At 40.3% G+C, this 17,428-nt stretch overlaps 1 protein-coding gene across 1 annotated transcript; it reads left to right on the top strand.

The window, feature by feature from the left end:
- Positions 1-380: 380 nt before the first annotated feature.
- On the top strand, positions 381-7,811 carry IL12B (interleukin 12B; the record flags this gene model as incomplete). Its single annotated transcript, XM_080353156.1, has 6 exons — positions 381-462; positions 2,638-2,919; positions 4,045-4,162; positions 5,195-5,388; positions 6,187-6,332; positions 7,686-7,811. 6 exons carry the CDS (start codon positions 381-383, stop codon positions 7,809-7,811), a joined length of 948 nt encoding a protein of 315 aa, XP_080209282.1.
- Positions 7,812-17,428: the final 9,617 nt, after the last annotated feature.

Here is a 17,428-nt window from a genome sequence, read left to right as displayed (position 1 = left end):
TTGTTCATTGAACCAACCTCATTGACATCAGCAGGACCTTTCTTGCATGAGGAATACTTAACTGAGGGACTTGGGAACATTTCTGTGCTCCTGATCTTATAAGACCTATACACACAACAATTTTCCTCTAAGTTCTGTGATTTCTTCTCTGAAGTGGTTCGTAGTGTGAATAACAAGTGGATCAAAATCTTGGCTTGAGCTCCAGTACAAATCTGATATTCAATTTTTGTGTAGTCTAAGAGTTCTTAGAATGGGGTAATGTTTCTTATCTCACTGGAACTGACTCTGTCTTCTTATTGTCCTGTCTAGTGTTGAGCTCGATTTCAGTACACACTCAACAATACTCAATGTACTTTAGTAATGTATTTTTTTCCTTACAGATGTCTCATATCCTATTTGCCTTACTTTCATTATTTTCCTTTGCTGCCCTTCTGGAAGCACAGTGGAAACTGAGGGAAAATGGTAAGCAGTCTTCACTTACTGAGACCTACAGCTGACTATAGGACACAAGGGTATTTATTTCAGAATTACACTTGTGTCCACAAGCAAGGAATTTGTTGACTGTAGTACCTTAGGCCAAGGTTCTTCCTACTTTCTTGTGAATAACTAGCCAACTAATTGGTATTAATGGAAGAAATAGTTAGAAGTCCTAAAACATCATACAACAGTCATTATAAACTGTCTTATTTCCTATTCCTTCTTCTCTTGTTTCAAAAGTTTCAGTCATGCAGTCTGGAAGCAGAAACAGTATCTTGTGACTTAGATAACAGTCCACAAATGAACAAGTGAAGAATTAATTGTCAAACAGAATATTTCACAGTAAAACCTAGAAATTAGTTTTCCCAGCTTTTCTGGTAAATAAATGGAAAAAAATACGAAGTCAGTAATAAACAAACAAATCTTTTAAATAACTTACCAGAAACTGGGCTAAATTCAGATAATCAAATTTGCTGTTCTTATTCACCCAGTGTAGCTCTATAATCCAGGCTGTCATCAATGCAATTATCTAAAAAGAAGGACCTTAGTCAACATGAGAAAAGCATTCTCAACCTGATTGTGTTTTATTTGTAAAAAGTATTTCAATTACTGTTTCCCATATTTTTACATTTAAAGATGGTTTATCCTGTGGGTTCCCTGAGATATACCATGGTGCTGAAAACTGCAAGTATGTTTGTCAGAACCAAGAATAATCTCTGTATTTGAAGCCTGTAAGATTTACCTTGCCTGTGTTTCCAATATCCATGAGCAGTTTGGTAAACTTCCATGCTTCCTAGAACTGCGTATTTTCTGCCATTTTGGATTCAGCTTTTCATATATATTTCTTAGTTTCTTCTTTGTGGTAAAGTCTTAAAGCTCTTGTTCTGGTAGTGAAACGCTCTGGTGAAAAGGTCTTGGAGCTCACTGGAACTCTGATTTCCTGAGATGAGCGCTTGCTGTCGTGTTGACACACTAAGAAACAAATTTTTGCCACTTCTTGCCTGTAGGAAAGTCTCTAAGGGCTGGGGAGCCTGTGACAGCAGCATCATATCTGAGCAATGACAGTTAAATTGGAGAACTGTTGCCACACGGAAGTGTAGGCGAAATTCTTCAGCCAACCACGGCAAAGAGACAAGAGAAAATAATGTTTCTTTAATTGAATTGTTCCCAGTTATTTTGTGATGTGGTGTGTCTTCTAATTTGAAAAGGCCAGCAGGGCATTTCAGAGTTACAAGATGGCATTTAGAAGACCACATCTCCCTGCTGCATTCCACTTACCTCTGCTGTAGCTCAGAGATCCTCCGTCTCCTAGTGATCGCTCCACTAGGACGAGGGTGATGGGAGTACAGATTTCTCTGCAGAAAATGGAAAACAACATCAGCTACAGGCAAATACAAACCACTTCCTCAGAGCTCCCCTCCTTCCCGTTGCTAACTCGTGGACCTTTGACGTTGAAGAGGGCAAAGCATCGCAGCTTTGCGCCATAGGAAACACCAGAGTACGGAGTGATAGGACAAGGGGAAATGACCTCAAGTTGCACCAGGGAGGTTCAGAATGGATATTAGGAAAAAAATCTTCATGGAAAGGGTTGTCAGGCATTGGAACAGGCTGCTCAGGGCAGTGGTGGAGTCACCATCCCTGGAGGGGTTTAAAAGGCATTTAGACAAGGTTCTTTGGGACATGGTTTAATACTAGAGATAGGTTATGGTTGGACTCAATGATCCTGAGGGTCTCTTCCAACCGAAATGATTCCATGATTCCATGATTTTACCTGCCTTTCTGGGAGCAAAGGCCATAGCCCACATGCAGGAGGAATACTTGCGCTCAGTGTGTCCTGGAATCCTCACCTTTAAAACAAAGATATCTGCCTACTTCCCACAGTTATGAACCACTGCAAGATTCTTTAGGAACATGGAAAAAAAATGACTTCCTCCATTAAAATGTCATCCCTATTGATCAGCAGGTTCTAGATACGCTGTAAAATTCGAAGTCAAACCTCTTCTTATAAAGATTTCCAGGTGATGGTGAGGCCTTGGGCAAGAAAGCCAGAGACTGGTTAGCAGTTTTTCTGGAGAGTAGAGCTGAAAAAAAGGGCTTGGTTCAGTTTTCGCACTGTTAAGTATGAGTAGCTGCTAACGTGTCTTTCTCTGCCATGTTCAGTGTACGTCATAGAATCAGAGTGGAACGATGTGACACCAGCTAAAAGAGTGAAGCTCACCTGTAACACACCTGATGAAGCACTGCCAGTTTACTGGAAGAAGGGCACAGAACTGAAGGGAACTGGAAAGACTTTAATTGCCGAAGTAAAAGAATTCCCAGATGCTGGCAACTACACCTGTCTGAGAGCTGATACCCATGAAATCATCAGCTATGAGTTCTTCCTCATAACTAAAGTAGACTCTAATGGGCAAATGATAAGGTCAATGCTGAGAAGCTTTGAAGGTATGGTCGTAATATGATGTATTGTATCTTGCTCAGCTTTGTGTGTTGAAGCTTCGTGAGGACCAGAGGGAGCTCTCTGGAGATATGCATGAGAAATATCCCCTTTAAAATAGGTCCACCTCAAATGCTTTACTGACAGTGAAAGGTAAATTACTACTTTTGTGGGTGTGTGTATATATATGGTGCAACTGATGAGCAGCATTGGTTACCAGGGCATTAATTTAGGACTCTATAGACCTATAGGAGAGATTGATGGTAGGAATGATTAAATACAGGATTCAATCAATAATACATCACTGCTTTTCTGATGTGAGAGCAATTTACTTGCTTTGCCTCCATCTCACAGACCCAGCATTCAGGAGAGGGTCGGCAAAACCAGGACTACACAATTTGACAGAACCAGGGACTGACCTGAATTTTAAGTGCTGTCATTCGGGCTTCTCCATTCACAATTAACCCACTGGGACAAACCTGTGATGTTTTGCATTTTCTCCATGAACCTCCCTCATCTACGTCTCATATTGCACTCCCTTGTTGTAGTGACAGGAACTTATGACTTTCCAAGGCTTTTTGCCTGGCTCCTGGAGCCACATATCAGATGCAGTGGGCTGGTCTGCCGGTCAGCTACATCCAGGGTACAATATAGAGTTGTTGGGAGTCTACAGTGCTGGGCAGCAGAAATGAAATACGCACCTACACTGAGGCCTCATTCACTTCTCACACTGGAAACATTCCCCATCAAGTGCCCCAGTGTGTGAAGACGTTGAATTATCCACCGCCTGGGGTAACAAATGCAAAGGTTTGCCAACTGAATAGCTGCAATGTTTCTTTGTGAAAGGAACAATGGGTTGTTCTATATTGCTGCCTGCAGCAGCTCAGGTATGTTCTAGCTCCTCTCAATGGCCACGTAGATGTGGTTAATGTGGTGCCGTGTAAACCAGCCCTCAGCCACTAATGATGCTTATATGGCTTTTTAACTACAGGTGGCTGCCCAAGGGGCAGTATGAGGCTGTGTCTGTCTGTGTACCCACCTGCTGAAGTCTCTTGAATTACTGTTTTCTCTCTGCTTTCAACGTATTGGCAAAAAGTGTAAATAAACCATGTTTTCTTTCTTTTGCCATCTAGAGCCAAACAGGACATTTTTAAAATGTGAGGCAAAGAACTACTCTGGAATTTTCAAATGTTCATGGATGACAGAAAATGAGAGTCCAAATGTGAAGTTCACAATCAGAAGTCTTAAAGGGTAAAAGCTTGTACTTTCCTTAACAACCTCAGAGTAAGGCCAGAACAGCCCTTTATGTTACTCTGTGTAGAAAACCTTGGATTTTAGGCTATTGAGGACATCCCACTGTCTGATGAATCCCACTTCCAGAGCCTGAACACCTGCCAAATGTTTTAAGCCATGACCGAGACTAACTTAACTAGTAAGGATGTGGAAACTGCTCAGAAACTAATAAAGACTTGCAAATGGACCAGTCCCCCACTGGCCTGTTAGAGCTGCTGCAGTGCAGCCACAGAATAATTTAAGCAATAATAAAAACAGTTTGTGCAGGGGAGAGAGGGGAAGTTGGGCCAAAAGCAGAAACAATCACAGCACTGAGTCCCTTGGCAACAGATCCAGTGGAATCAAGGGAGTGGGAGGCTGCACTCACGGCAAAAGCCACATGTCCACTGACAAGTCTCTGTTGAGGAACACTGCAGAAACCTGTGAGGGAAATATGTGAGGGGAACCTCGTGGGGATTTCCTACCTCCCACCACTCTTGGGGCTTTCTCCAAAACATGGAGTGCTTAAGCGAAGGTCACTTCAGTTCGTTGAAGAAGAAACAACGGCAAAGAGTTTTATTTTGCTGAATGCAAAAATAGAACCAGATTCAGGTAGTACTTTATAGATGGCTTTTGTTATTTTGTTCTCAATGGATACATTTTAACATTTCCTTATTTCTTCCATCAAGGTTTTGGAAAGGACTAAGGAACAAAGTAAGATACTAGAGCTTGTCATGGGACAGTGGCATGATAATAGAAGAGATATCCTTGTTTAGGTTTAAACACTAATTCCTTCTGCTAAGGAAGAGGGGCTTTTGCGATTTTACATTAATATGTAATACAGCACTAGAAATGTAAGAACTCCCACTGAACTGTTTCTGCATCTGTTGAACCGTAGCCATAAAATGATACAGGCAACAGTAAAACATTACCTTACCAACTACATGTTATTGTTGTTTTAACAAATTCTCGGAACAAACCAGCATTTCCATTACTTTGTTCTGTATTCAGCTCTCAGGGAGATGTAACCTGCAGCAGCCCTGTAGCTCACACTGATGAGTCAGTGACTGAATACACAGCTCAGTGCCAGAAAGAAAACTACTGTCCATTTGCTGAAGAGCACCAGCCGATTGAGATGTTCCTGGAGGTCATTGATGAGGTGGAATATGAGAACTACACCAGCAGCTTCTTCATCAGAGATATCAGTGAGTAGATCAGGAATCATGATTAATTCTTAGCTCTACTCTTGCTGCTGACAGTGGAACTAACAGTGGCTTGGGAATCCCTGCTCTATTCTACTGTAAATCTCTATCAAGCCCCCAGTTACAGGAACAGGGGAAAACAAATCATAGCAGCAGTCCAGGAGAGGATGAGGAAGTGAAGAAGCAACATGTCCCTAGCTTGTGACCTCCAACCCCCTCACCCGAGATCTCACAGAAGTTCCTGTAGCCCTCCCTGCTATCACATGGACATGTTTTGGAAGGGGTATGTGGGAGAACTCAGGCAATAACCAATAACCCAACTGGTTCTTTTCTGAGAACTGTAGATTTACTCCAAGAATGGTTGGTGCTGTGCATGCTTCCCTCCTGATCCATTCTTCTTATGGGCATCCAGGGCAGTTTAATAGGAACTAGCGGGAAGTAAGAAAACCAGTTGTGACCATGATGCCACAGGGCACAGGAAAATGAAGCAACATCCTAAAGAAACAGATGTTTTGCTAAATGCCTTAACAGTTAGCAGGGGTTGAAGTTATTCCTCTGTGCCTAACAGAGCCCTCTGCAGCCCTCCAGGAAAAAAGAAAAAAGGATCTTACCCAGAGAGACCTGGGACTGTGCTTAATTTTCCATAAGAAGCACACAAGGCAGTACCTAGACATTGTGCCTACTCCTCTCTTAATCTCATGGAGGCTCCCAAAGCTGATCCCTATAAAACTATCAGCAGCAGTACACCAACCTCTGATATTAGGCTGCTAATGTGAACTCCTTCTGTATTTTCACTTGCAGTAAAACCAGACCCACCTCAATGTCAGTATGTGGCCACAAATGGAACAGTGACCTGGACGTATCCCAGAACATGGAGCACACCAAAGTCCTACTTCCCTTTGACTTTCAGGGTCAAAGCTGAAAGTACAGAGGAACAAAAAATCCAGGTAGATGTACATTTGAAACATGATTTTCTTGCTTGAACAGACAGTATAAATAATATTAGCTTAGTATGCAAGAACTGTGGACTACAATTAAATATGTATATATATATATATATATATATATATGTATATATATGCTGAGACTTAAATGTGAAAAGGGTTTATTTTGGCGGAAAATGTCCTCCTCTCCAGTTCCATGAACAGTAAGATCCAGACAACACACTCTGTGGTGGATATAACCTTGATGTAACTGGAGAGATAAAGTCATGCCCAGCATTGCATAGCTGTGCCAGCGTGAGAAACGTATTTACTAATTCATTAGTAGGCTGTGTGGGTCCTAATGCAGGAAAATCCCAATTTCCAAATCAAGGAGTATAGAATCTGTTGCATTGATTTCCTTGTATGTTGCTTGTACCTGGGTAGCTCAGACTTTCTTTAGAGCTGAATTGGAAAATAAGGAACCCATGACTCATTTGGCAGCATTTCTGTGGAGACTGGCAAAAGCTACAGTCTTTGCCACTTACTTTCCACTTATTAGTTAATTGTTAATTAAACATTGCTGCTCTGTATTAGCTTTAAATCACAAAATGGTTTCACTTCCTGTACTAGTGCTCATGGATACACTAAAGGGTGCACAGCAGCAGTATGGCGATTTGCCCAGGTTGGCAAAGAAATCAGCAGTGGAAGTGGAAATAAATACACAAACCAGTTGACCACAGTGCAGGTCCTTGACTGCAGTGCTGCTCTTCCGTGGTCCAGCAATCAGACAAGGAAACAAATGTAATGATCATTCCAGTTCGTCGACAGATTAAACCAAACACACTAGCCATGTCTTTTTAATGTGAAAAAGATAAGCAAGCCTGTACCAGCAGATGGGGCCATTCCCCCTTGATTTGAGTAGGGTTGTCTTGTACAGTCCCTTCAGTGGAGAAACTGGCCAGCTGCACAGCGCTTCTTGTAGCAGCCACAGGTCCTCGGTGGAAATTTCAACAATACTGAAAAGCAGCAACTTCTGTCTTTTAGGGTTCCAGCTCTAGGAGAAGAATGAAAAAAGAGAAAAATCCAGATAAACAAATAAACCCTTTGTTTTAATGACTGTTTCAGTTTGGGGTTTGGGTCACTTTACGACACTAATTTCCGTGGAAAGTGGGGTTTTTAGTTTGTTTCTACTGAGGCTCAAGTTCTCACAAGTCGTCACGACTTTGGTATCTGTGGGTGAAGATTGGTGCCTTTGAAACACCAAACTACCAATGGGGTTTTTTGAGTTACATGTTCTTGTTGCAATCCATCTGGCATGTTATTGTATGTTCTGCTTGACCTTTACAACCTGCTGATGGAGCTGTGCCCTGTCCATAGGTCTATGAGGCTGATGAGCAGTCATTTCAGATTCCAATGGCTGGGCCAAAAACCAAGATCTCTGTGCAGACCAGGGATCGCTATTACAACTCATCCTGGAGTGAGTGGTCTTCAGTTTGCAGGTAAGACTTAAAGAACCTTCTACCAGAGGAGAAGGGACAATTCCTTACCCAGAAGAGTAAGGACCCTGTGCACTTCTTCTGCTTCTTAAATATGCATTTATTTCACATTTCCTCATAACCATTTTTGTCTCCTGAATATTTTTTCATGAAATATCTGTAAGAGGATAAACATGTAGATGTATTGGGCTGTCTAAATGATTATTCTTGTAAAAAAAAATAATGAGGAAACAATTAGAATCCATTTAAATCAGAGTGGAAACAATGGATGTAGGTTCAGAGACATGGGTAGGGTTCTACATAACTAAGCAATTATAAAATATTCTTCAGCAAATACACGAGCATTTTGCCATTGCTAGAGTAACCCGTGCTGATTTTAACCCTTTCTGTCCATTGATAGCTTATGAATGTATGTTGAGCGTCCAAATACAGCAGACAATCTATAAACAGCCAAGTATCACCAGTAAAATGACAAACGGAATGAGAGAGAGAAAGAGGAGATATTTGCTATTATAAAGAAAAGTTAGTAGCAGCTTCTGCTAGTGCTAAGAACGGATATTTTCTTATTCTATGAAGTGATTAGTGTTTTCTGACAGCTCTATACTCTCAGCCCAGCTTTCCAGGTCAGAACATATTTCTAAATATGGAAATAGCCTCCTTTAGATCAACACCAAAAATAATTATGCAAATTTTTAATCTTCTTCCTCTCTTTCATAATTTTAAGGTGGGGTTTTTTCCCAATCACATGTAGATGAAAACCTCTCTGACCTCCAAGTTTCCTGAGTCACACCAGTTGAAAAGTTGTGAACTTGTAGCCCTGTTGAAACACTTGAAATGAGATCACACTGTTCTGTGGATCCAGACTTCACTGCTACAGGGCCATTTATAGATTCCAATGAGAACTGAAAGGAATTTCCCAAAGGGCCATATCTGGATGGGTACTTGACTCTTATTAGCTGAAATTGAATCTCTCACACCCGTCAAGACGCAGGAACTCCTGAGCTTTGCATTCCCTAGGCCTGAGTCCTGTAGAGAAACTGAGTGTTCGTGTTTCACTAGACGGCTTAGACCAGCAAAGCTTTATTGAGAAATGGACTGAAAATCCAGGTCTGAGGAAAATAAAGATAATTCTTATGTAAATTTCCTTTCTCTTATTTTACAGATAACCAGTAAGAGATTCTAGGAGAACGGCAAAAGGCTCCTAAAGAAAGCAAAGAGTGAATTACCACAAGAACATAACCATAGTTAGAAGAAAAAACTACATTTGAGATTCTTAAGAAGCCATAACATATCTTTTTTGAAAGAGATTAATACAGTCCTGATTTTGGCAGCTCTTTTAAGTTCCCCAGATTTGAGTGACGCCTTTAGCATACACCATGTTATATTAACATGTATTTTGATACAATGCTGTCAGCTATTATTGTAGGTTCTGCTTATTCTTGGAGTGCGTCTATCTATCTATCTATCTATCTATCTATGTATCTATCTATCTGTCTATTTATTTATTTATTTATTATTTACTTGATATGAATTGCAATGTCAGATGATGGCAGTTGCTGTTTCATGTTGTAATTTATTTGGAAAGTAACTTATTGAAAGAACTGGTTTAGTATTCCATTATTTAATTGTTTATTTATTTGAATATTTAATTATTTATTTGTATTTATTTTGGTGCAATCTATCAACACAGAAAGCCTTGGCTGCATGAGGCAGCTGTGCACCTCTCAGTTCCTCTCTGATGACAGATGTTTTTAGTAAAAGAAGGAATTGCAAGTCCAAAGTCCTAGAGATGTCAGCTGTCTGTGCTCACACGTGGTGATGCCCGGCCAGGGAACACTGCAAACAGCTGTTGCACCAGAGATGAGCCGCTCTCTAAGCCCCACACCTGCACCTGGACCCAGGCTGCAGCGGCAGCACTGGCGTGGAGGCAGTTTGAGCTGCTGTGGTTGACAGGGTCCTGTTGCCACCTCTCACGAACATGAAAGGACATGGGAGCCGGGAACTGCAGACAGCACCTGCTCCACAAAACTCCCTTTCTTTCATGCCTGTGATCATCAGAGGCCTTTTATTCAGTGCGCTCGGTGCAGCTCTTGCAGTGGAGTTTTCTGACAATAAAATTGATTTGGACCTGCTATGCCGCAGGCAGAACCACAGGGCACAAGCTCTCAGGGATCTGCAAATGAAACCAAGGCAGCTTAAACTATTTAGAAGTTTAACTGCAGTGTATCTGACACTTCGGAGAGCGATTGGTGACTGGTTTTATAAGTGGATGTTAAGCATCTAATTAGAGTTTTATAATACAGATTTGTATAGTTCATTTTGAAAGTGTTTCCCTAGTACTGCAAGAAGTGCTAGATGTTGTCACAGAACCTTAGGAAACAAAACTAGTGCTAGTTCTGGAGTGCTTACAGTGTAAGTCCCCGGGTCTGGAAAGAAGCAGAAGCATGTGTTGAAGCCTGTACATTTTTGTCAAACCACCTAAGTCCTGACTTTCAGGAGGGCAAAATCCATCAAAACATCTTTGAGGATTTAGGCCCTAATTCCTGATAGAAGTTCACTGAAATTAAAGACTTCCATTGTGACCATGCTTCCTTTTTCCCCAGCCCTAGAAATGGGTGGTAATTTAAGATATTTAAACATTGAAGTATCTGATATTTCAGAAAACTCTCAAAAATCTAGCTATAAGTGCTGTTACTATTTATTAATATTAAGTGGATGCATCTTATTTCTGCTATAAATGCAATGTATTGTGCTTATTTTATAAAGGAGCTAATAATAAAATATATCTGAAAACAGGAAAATTTGCTTTACTTGTGATCTTTTAAGAAGAATGGTTAATATCACTCTTCACTTTCCTATAAGAATATTATACACTACTTCTAAGGCAATGTCTGTAGAGAGAAGTAATATTACTGAATAATGCTACCAAATTCATGGCCTGTAAAACTGCACAGAACCACACAGAAAAGTGATGTCTATTAGTCAGCAGTTTCTTCTAAGTCCTCCTCTGCAGGCTGTGAACTGGTTGTTTCTTTTTCAGTCTAAGAGTACATTGAAGTTCACTGAGGTCTGTGGTCAGGAGGTTTGCAACTGAAACCAGGCTGACATAGATCCTGAGGTCTTTGAGGCTTCTCTCTAATGCTGCTGGTACCATATTCAGAATTAGTAGGACCTTCCTGTTCTTCAGATATCTGGGTTGAAACCCTGGCAACATTGAAAACACTCATTGAAACTTCTCATTTACTTTGATTCAGCTGAGTTTCCACTCTTAGAAATATTGAGGCTAAATTTACAAATATCATGACAAAGATTATATTGATCTACTGTCTTTGGAGTAATATGCCTTTCTGTGCCGTGATCCCATAAGGTCAGACCTCCCTACAGGATCCTTTTCTGGCATAGATCATAAGGTAATTAGGAGATGGTAATGATGAAAGTAATAATATAAGATTCTTCAGAAAAGTAACAAAGCACAGTTTGAAACTGTCCTTTTTTCTGTAGAAAACAAGTTACAATTACTTACAAGTAGTTGTAAGATGGTTGCTCTCCATGACCTAAAGTTGGATTCAGTCTTTGATTATCCATTTCCTGGGCCTTACATGCATCCAGTGCCCCTGAGTATCTATTCTAGAAATTGCTAGTCCCCCATTTCTGAGGAACTCTCTAGATTTTACCAAAAGGTGTTAATATAACAGCACAAATATTCACCAGAATGGCTCCATACACTGGAGACTATTTCCTGGCATACTTTGCCCAGTCAAGAAAATAATCGACATGTCAACTAATCCTTATACTTCACTTTCTTAATTCATCTCCTAGTTGCACTGCAAATAATCTGGAAACCTTCTTATGTCACAATGTATAGACTCAACCAGGCTGAACAATGTACAAAATTGCCCTTCTAAAATATTTTGATTGCAAAATCAAAGCTTCTGAAAAAAATAATGGTAGATTGAAGTTTATTCCTGAGGTTCCCATTGTATGACAACCATTAATTAAACAGTCACAAAATAGGTCTTCTGCTGGATGGACCCCTGTCTTACTCCATGACCCACCATTCTCTGGGAAGGGGCAGCTCCTCCAGCGTTCTGTTCATCCTCATCATTCAGCATGTGGCTTTAGGTTTTGCGTAGCACACCTCCCTAAATCTGCACTGAGCAGACTGACTAATTCCCTCCAGGGCTTTTTGTGGGTGATCCGCATCCTAAAGAATGCTTTACAAATAGTCGGTGTGCTTTATGAGGCTGCAGTAGGAGTTTGCTGTCCTCTGAGTGCTTCAGCCATTAGATCTGGGTAAGCAGGCACTTGCTAACAGCAAAACAACAACAAAAAAAGGCATAGGTCTAATTAGGGGTTTTTAAAGAGAACACATTAAATTTCAGGTCCAAATGCTTCACATACACTCCTCCTTCCATGTTGACCTTCATTCTTTCCCACTTCTTCATAAGTCGTGGCTTCTCTTTTACAAAAGTTATAATATTTTGGAGGCAAAACCACTGTATGTCCACTAAACTTGTTTAGAGACATTAAAAAATAACTTTGTTTCCTCAAATGTTTCAGTTTAAATGACTTCGGTATGACAGAACTTTTAAGTGCTGAACACCTGGAAATTACATCTTAAAATACAAAATATGAGGCAATTTAAAATAAGTCCTATTCAGTGCTATTTGTCCAATTTATTGAGTGCTAAGCATTAAGCTGTTAATGCCTGCTTTGCATATGTCTTTCAAGAATCAAGTCATTCAGAAACATCAATGGTATGACACTAAGTAACTAAAACGATTCACAAGCTGCTTGCACAATAGGAGGTATAACAGCCTCGTAATTTATCTTAAAGGGATCAGAAGCTACAAACAAAAAGAATAAAAATAAGCTCCAGCCTTGGCAGAGAGCCATGGTGTTGTTTTGTTTTGTTTATTTGGTTTTTTCTTTCATTCTTTCTAAAATAATATATGAACACTTCACCTGGGATCTGTCCCAGCTTGATACGCGCAATTTTAAAGAAAAGCTCCTTTGATCTTTCTTAAGACGTGGAAAATGGGAAACTCACCTTCCTTCAGGCAAATACTCAAATGTTTTGGCAGAGTTTGATGCCTTAAGAAATACTTCACTTGGTTCTCAAATCTTCTGTTGCGCAAGGCTTTAAAGCCTGATATCTTAATTGCACATGGGTGGACAACCCTAACCACCCACCCACAATAAAATTGAAGGAGCCCGTGTGCTGTGTTGCATATAAACATGCACTAGAATCACTATAAGGCCAGAATTCCCACTCTTGAGCATATCAATACCCACCCTGGCTTGTACTTTCTTCCCAGGTATACATGGTGTGTGAAAATATGTGAGTTTCAGCTGTTCCATGTGCCATTTTTTCAGCACTGTTGATATCCTCAGTGTCAGGCACTCCATCATATAAATGGGAACAAGCTGCTGAGCATCAACACTTTTTGGAATGCAGCAAGGTAACATCCTCGCATGCAGAATAAAGCAGGCACTTAACTAACGACATTCTGCAGCAGCATATTTGGCATCACAGTTGTGCTCCATTCAGGGCTCCAAAAATAAAACCAATATCTCAATAACTGCAACAAACGCCCGCACTCTCAGAAAAATATGCAGTAATATTTTATCAGATATAACAGACCTATTAAACTGAATAAACATTTGTTCACCAAGTAATTGCTTTTTCTTCTCCAAATTAACAACTTGGAGAGGTGAGAAGCTGAGAAAAGACAAGACACGATGACAAAAGTAGAAAACTATCAGAGGCCCACAGTTAACATACATATATTCAAACAGTACCTCCCAGCTCAATGGAAACCAGTATGACTTTGCTAATGAGGCCAAGATTTCACTCATAATTTTTCAATCCAGAGTATTTACCATGAATTTCAGAATTAGTTTTAGATATGGTGAAGAGGCCTACCTATTCAACTCTGGGAAGCAGTTATTACTAAACAGATCTGAACACTTGTTTTCCAAAAAACAACTTTTTTTTTTAGTAGCTAAAATCAATCCAGCTACTCTATTGTCCATGTCTGCCTGGAAATGCTAACAATTAATGACAAACATAATATGCCACAAAGTCCCTAAGCCGCTGACTGCCAGCATCAGTTATCATTCACCTATGAGAATCACAGAATCAGTTCAGGTTGGAATAGACCATGGAGGCTGCCTGGTTCCCCACATCCTTGCCCCACCACCAGATCATGGGCAGTTTAGAAGACATTAATTTTTTAATATCTCCAAGCATGGAGCTTCCATAATCTTTCTGGTCAACCTGTTCCATTGCTTGACTTCTCTCACTCTAAAATTTGTTCTCCTCACATCTAACTGGAATTTGTCTTGCTACAATTTGCACTACTCTCTCTCTTCCTTTCACTGTGCACCTCATAGAAGGGTCTGGCTATTGTCTTCTCTGCACACCCCTATAAAGTAGCTGAAGACAACAATGAGATTTTGTCTTCTTTCTTTAAACTGAACAAACCACTTGTCTCAGTCTTTGCTAGTATGACATGAGCTTCATTCCTCTTAACACCTTGGTGGTTCTTCATTAGATTTGCTCCAGTATTTCAGTGTCTTTCTTGTGCTGAGGAGCCCAGAACTGTGCACAGAAATCTAGACGCAGCCTCATAAGTGCTGAACAGGGTGCAACAACAATTTTTTTGACTTGATAATTACATTCTTACTTACAGAGCTTAGCATGCAGAGTTGGACTTGTTCACTATAGGGGCAAACCATTGGCTCATGTTCAACTTGTCCACCAAGAGAAGAACCGCTTTATTCTCCTCTCAATCTGCCAGCGAATGTTCTCGAAGACAGCACTGTGGCCTAGATGAACCTTTGGCCTATCTGAGCATGACAGGTCTCAGGTTGTCAGACCAGCTCCATATGAAGACTATCAGGGCAAACAAGTCTCTGCAAGTCTGGACAGAAAGGTGCCTCAGATGAAGCATCATTTTTTCAGTCAAACAGTGACTATTTTCTCCAGTTGACTAACGAGTATTCTGCCCATTATTAAAGCTAGGCATACAGTCACTGAGATATTTCGGTATCCTTTTAAACTGAGGTTGCAATAAATGCTTTGTGGTACTATTTTTTCACCAAATTTCATTTTGAGATTTTGCATATGAGTGTTAACTCACTGCAGAAAGTGAAACTGACTCTTTCTGTGAATGGCATTTTTCTTCTCAGACCTTCAAGACAGCTTTGATATTTCAATATACAAAAACCTTCAGAGCTTCAGCTGACCCCCTGTTGTGTCCCGCTTGTAGAGAGATGCTATTTGCACACCATACAATATGTCACAGCGTCTCATCAGAACTATATCCCTCCTATCCGAGTGGTCTGGGCAAGCCCTACAAAGCTTAAGGTCCGCTGCTCAGACAATTAATCTTAATTTTTTTCAAAAGCCCTAATCAAAATACCTAAACATTACCAGAAAGAAAACATTCACACCATGGTTTTCCTGCTATGGGGCATAGAATAAGCATCAGGAATCCTTTCAAGAGCGATGTAATTTTCAAATGCTAAGAAAAATCTGATGCAAAATCCACCTCACTCATTAGCCCCCTCCAACGTCCGAAAGTTCTCCCTTACTACACTAGTCCTCAGAAAATCTTTCTACGTCAACTCAGAAGACTGGACACAGATGTCTATATTCTTCCACTAGGAGGATGGGATTGATCCCGAAGTTGCATCAGACTCTATAGCACCGTATTAGGCAAGACAATGAAACTAAAGTGGCAGATTTCCTCATACCAGTGTCAAAGAACTTGCGTGTTCTGTCAAGCTGCAGTTCTATAGTTTCAAGATATTCTCAAGCAGCTTGCTTGCTCAAAACTATTCAGACTCTGAGTACCTTCTGGATTGTTTTGGGTTTTGATCTTGTTGCCTAGTGTTGGTAATTGTCCATCAATCAACGAACATATCCTGAATATTCTCTATGAGTTCACACATGTTTTATGTCAGGCTCTTCAGAAAAGATTTTGCTTTCCAAAACAAAAATTCCACTGACACCCTAAAGCAGCAGAATCAAGACCAACCCCAGTTTAAATCACAGGCTGTCTGATGTGGTCTTCACCTCACAGGAATATGCATAGATGTCCAAGTTAAGAACGAATTAAAATTTAAAATGAAATCACTAAAGTAAGGGCTTATAAAAAAAAAATAATCTAGAAGCCTCCACCTCAAATAAGATCTTTACATATCTTTACATAGCACAGAACTGGAATTTGATGGCATCTATTTTATTTTTTTTTGTCCCATTAAGTGATGAGAAATTAACCATTTATTTTCTACCTACATTCTTTAAAGACAAGATGATCTGTATCCCTCTTGGTTTCAACATGAGTTAGTGGGGCCCAAGATCTACTTGGCCTATTACAACCTTTACTGTAAGAACTTAGTCCCTGTGAAAGTCTTGCATGGGAAAAAAACCCCTTAGCTATTTTGTAAGGTGATCACAGAAATACTGTGAATTGTAATGGTGCACAGAGATCTTTCATACTGAGAGAATTTGCACATCTATGTTGTAAATTGCTAAAGAGAAGGCAATTCTGGAATTACGGGTTCAAACAAAAGTTTAGGTTCAAAACTTCACATGATTTGGACTTTATGAAAATTAAGACTCAGATCTGAGTTTCCCATTGTGATTCTATCCCTGGTCTGTACTATAAAAGCCAGAAAATTATGGCCATTGATTAAGTCATTAACACACTGCTATGTTGTATTTGTTTAAAGAATCCCACCTGATAAGACATCTACTTTGCTGGAAATAGCAATAAAGGATATGGGCAGGCAGAGGATCTTCTCCATATCCTCATGACAGCAAACTAGGCAGTAACTCAGCAGGATGCACAATGGCCACCTTCTTTACTAGGCAGTGACACGTGGTGTCTTTGCTCCTTCTGTCACCAAGCATTGCTTCTGATCTCTAAACTGGTGGAACTTCAAAGCCAGAAGAACACTGAAAGACTGGGACATCTGTGCTGTGTGTGAAGGTGAGGGTATTCACATGAAACAGATTTTTGCAAGCAGCAGCTGCTATCACAGAGCAGTCTGAAAGGGCTCAGCGCATGGCCACACTAACCAGCACCACTTCTATCCACAGTCAGTGACAAGGGTCTCCAAAATTTCAAGAGAATGGGACTTATGCATTTCAGCTCTACTGGTATGAATGTTTTGGAACACATCCAGTAAAAATTATTTTTTGCTCTGGGAATTATATTAATCTTTAAGGGTCAAGATGACAGTGACAGAACAGCAATACATAACCACCTTATTGAGTCACTCCTTGAACTTGCTACTTGAGATGGAACAGTTAATTAAGCTGCGGATTAGCCAAAGTACAATACATCTCCTTTTATCAACACAATGCATGCCGTGACGCTGATCTTCGCCCTTCGTGTTGTACAGAAGACATTCTTATTGCCACTACCCATGGGGAACACCTTCTTCTAATTACCTTCTCTACAAGGGGGATTTCGTCATCAGGGTTCCTGCTCTTTGTGCATGCATGTATACATATATATATCTGCCCTCACAGACACACAAATCCGCATTTAAGCTAAGTGTACTGGAATACTCAGAGCACAGATCGGCTGTGAAACAGATCAAGAACCC

The sequence above is a fragment of the Nesoenas mayeri genome (genome assembly GCF_963082525.1).
Source record: "Nesoenas mayeri genome assembly, chromosome: 14".
In the NCBI taxonomy this organism is placed as follows: Eukaryota; Metazoa; Chordata; class Aves; order Columbiformes; family Columbidae; genus Nesoenas; species Nesoenas mayeri.
This window is presented reverse-complemented; position numbering and strand designations above follow the sequence as displayed.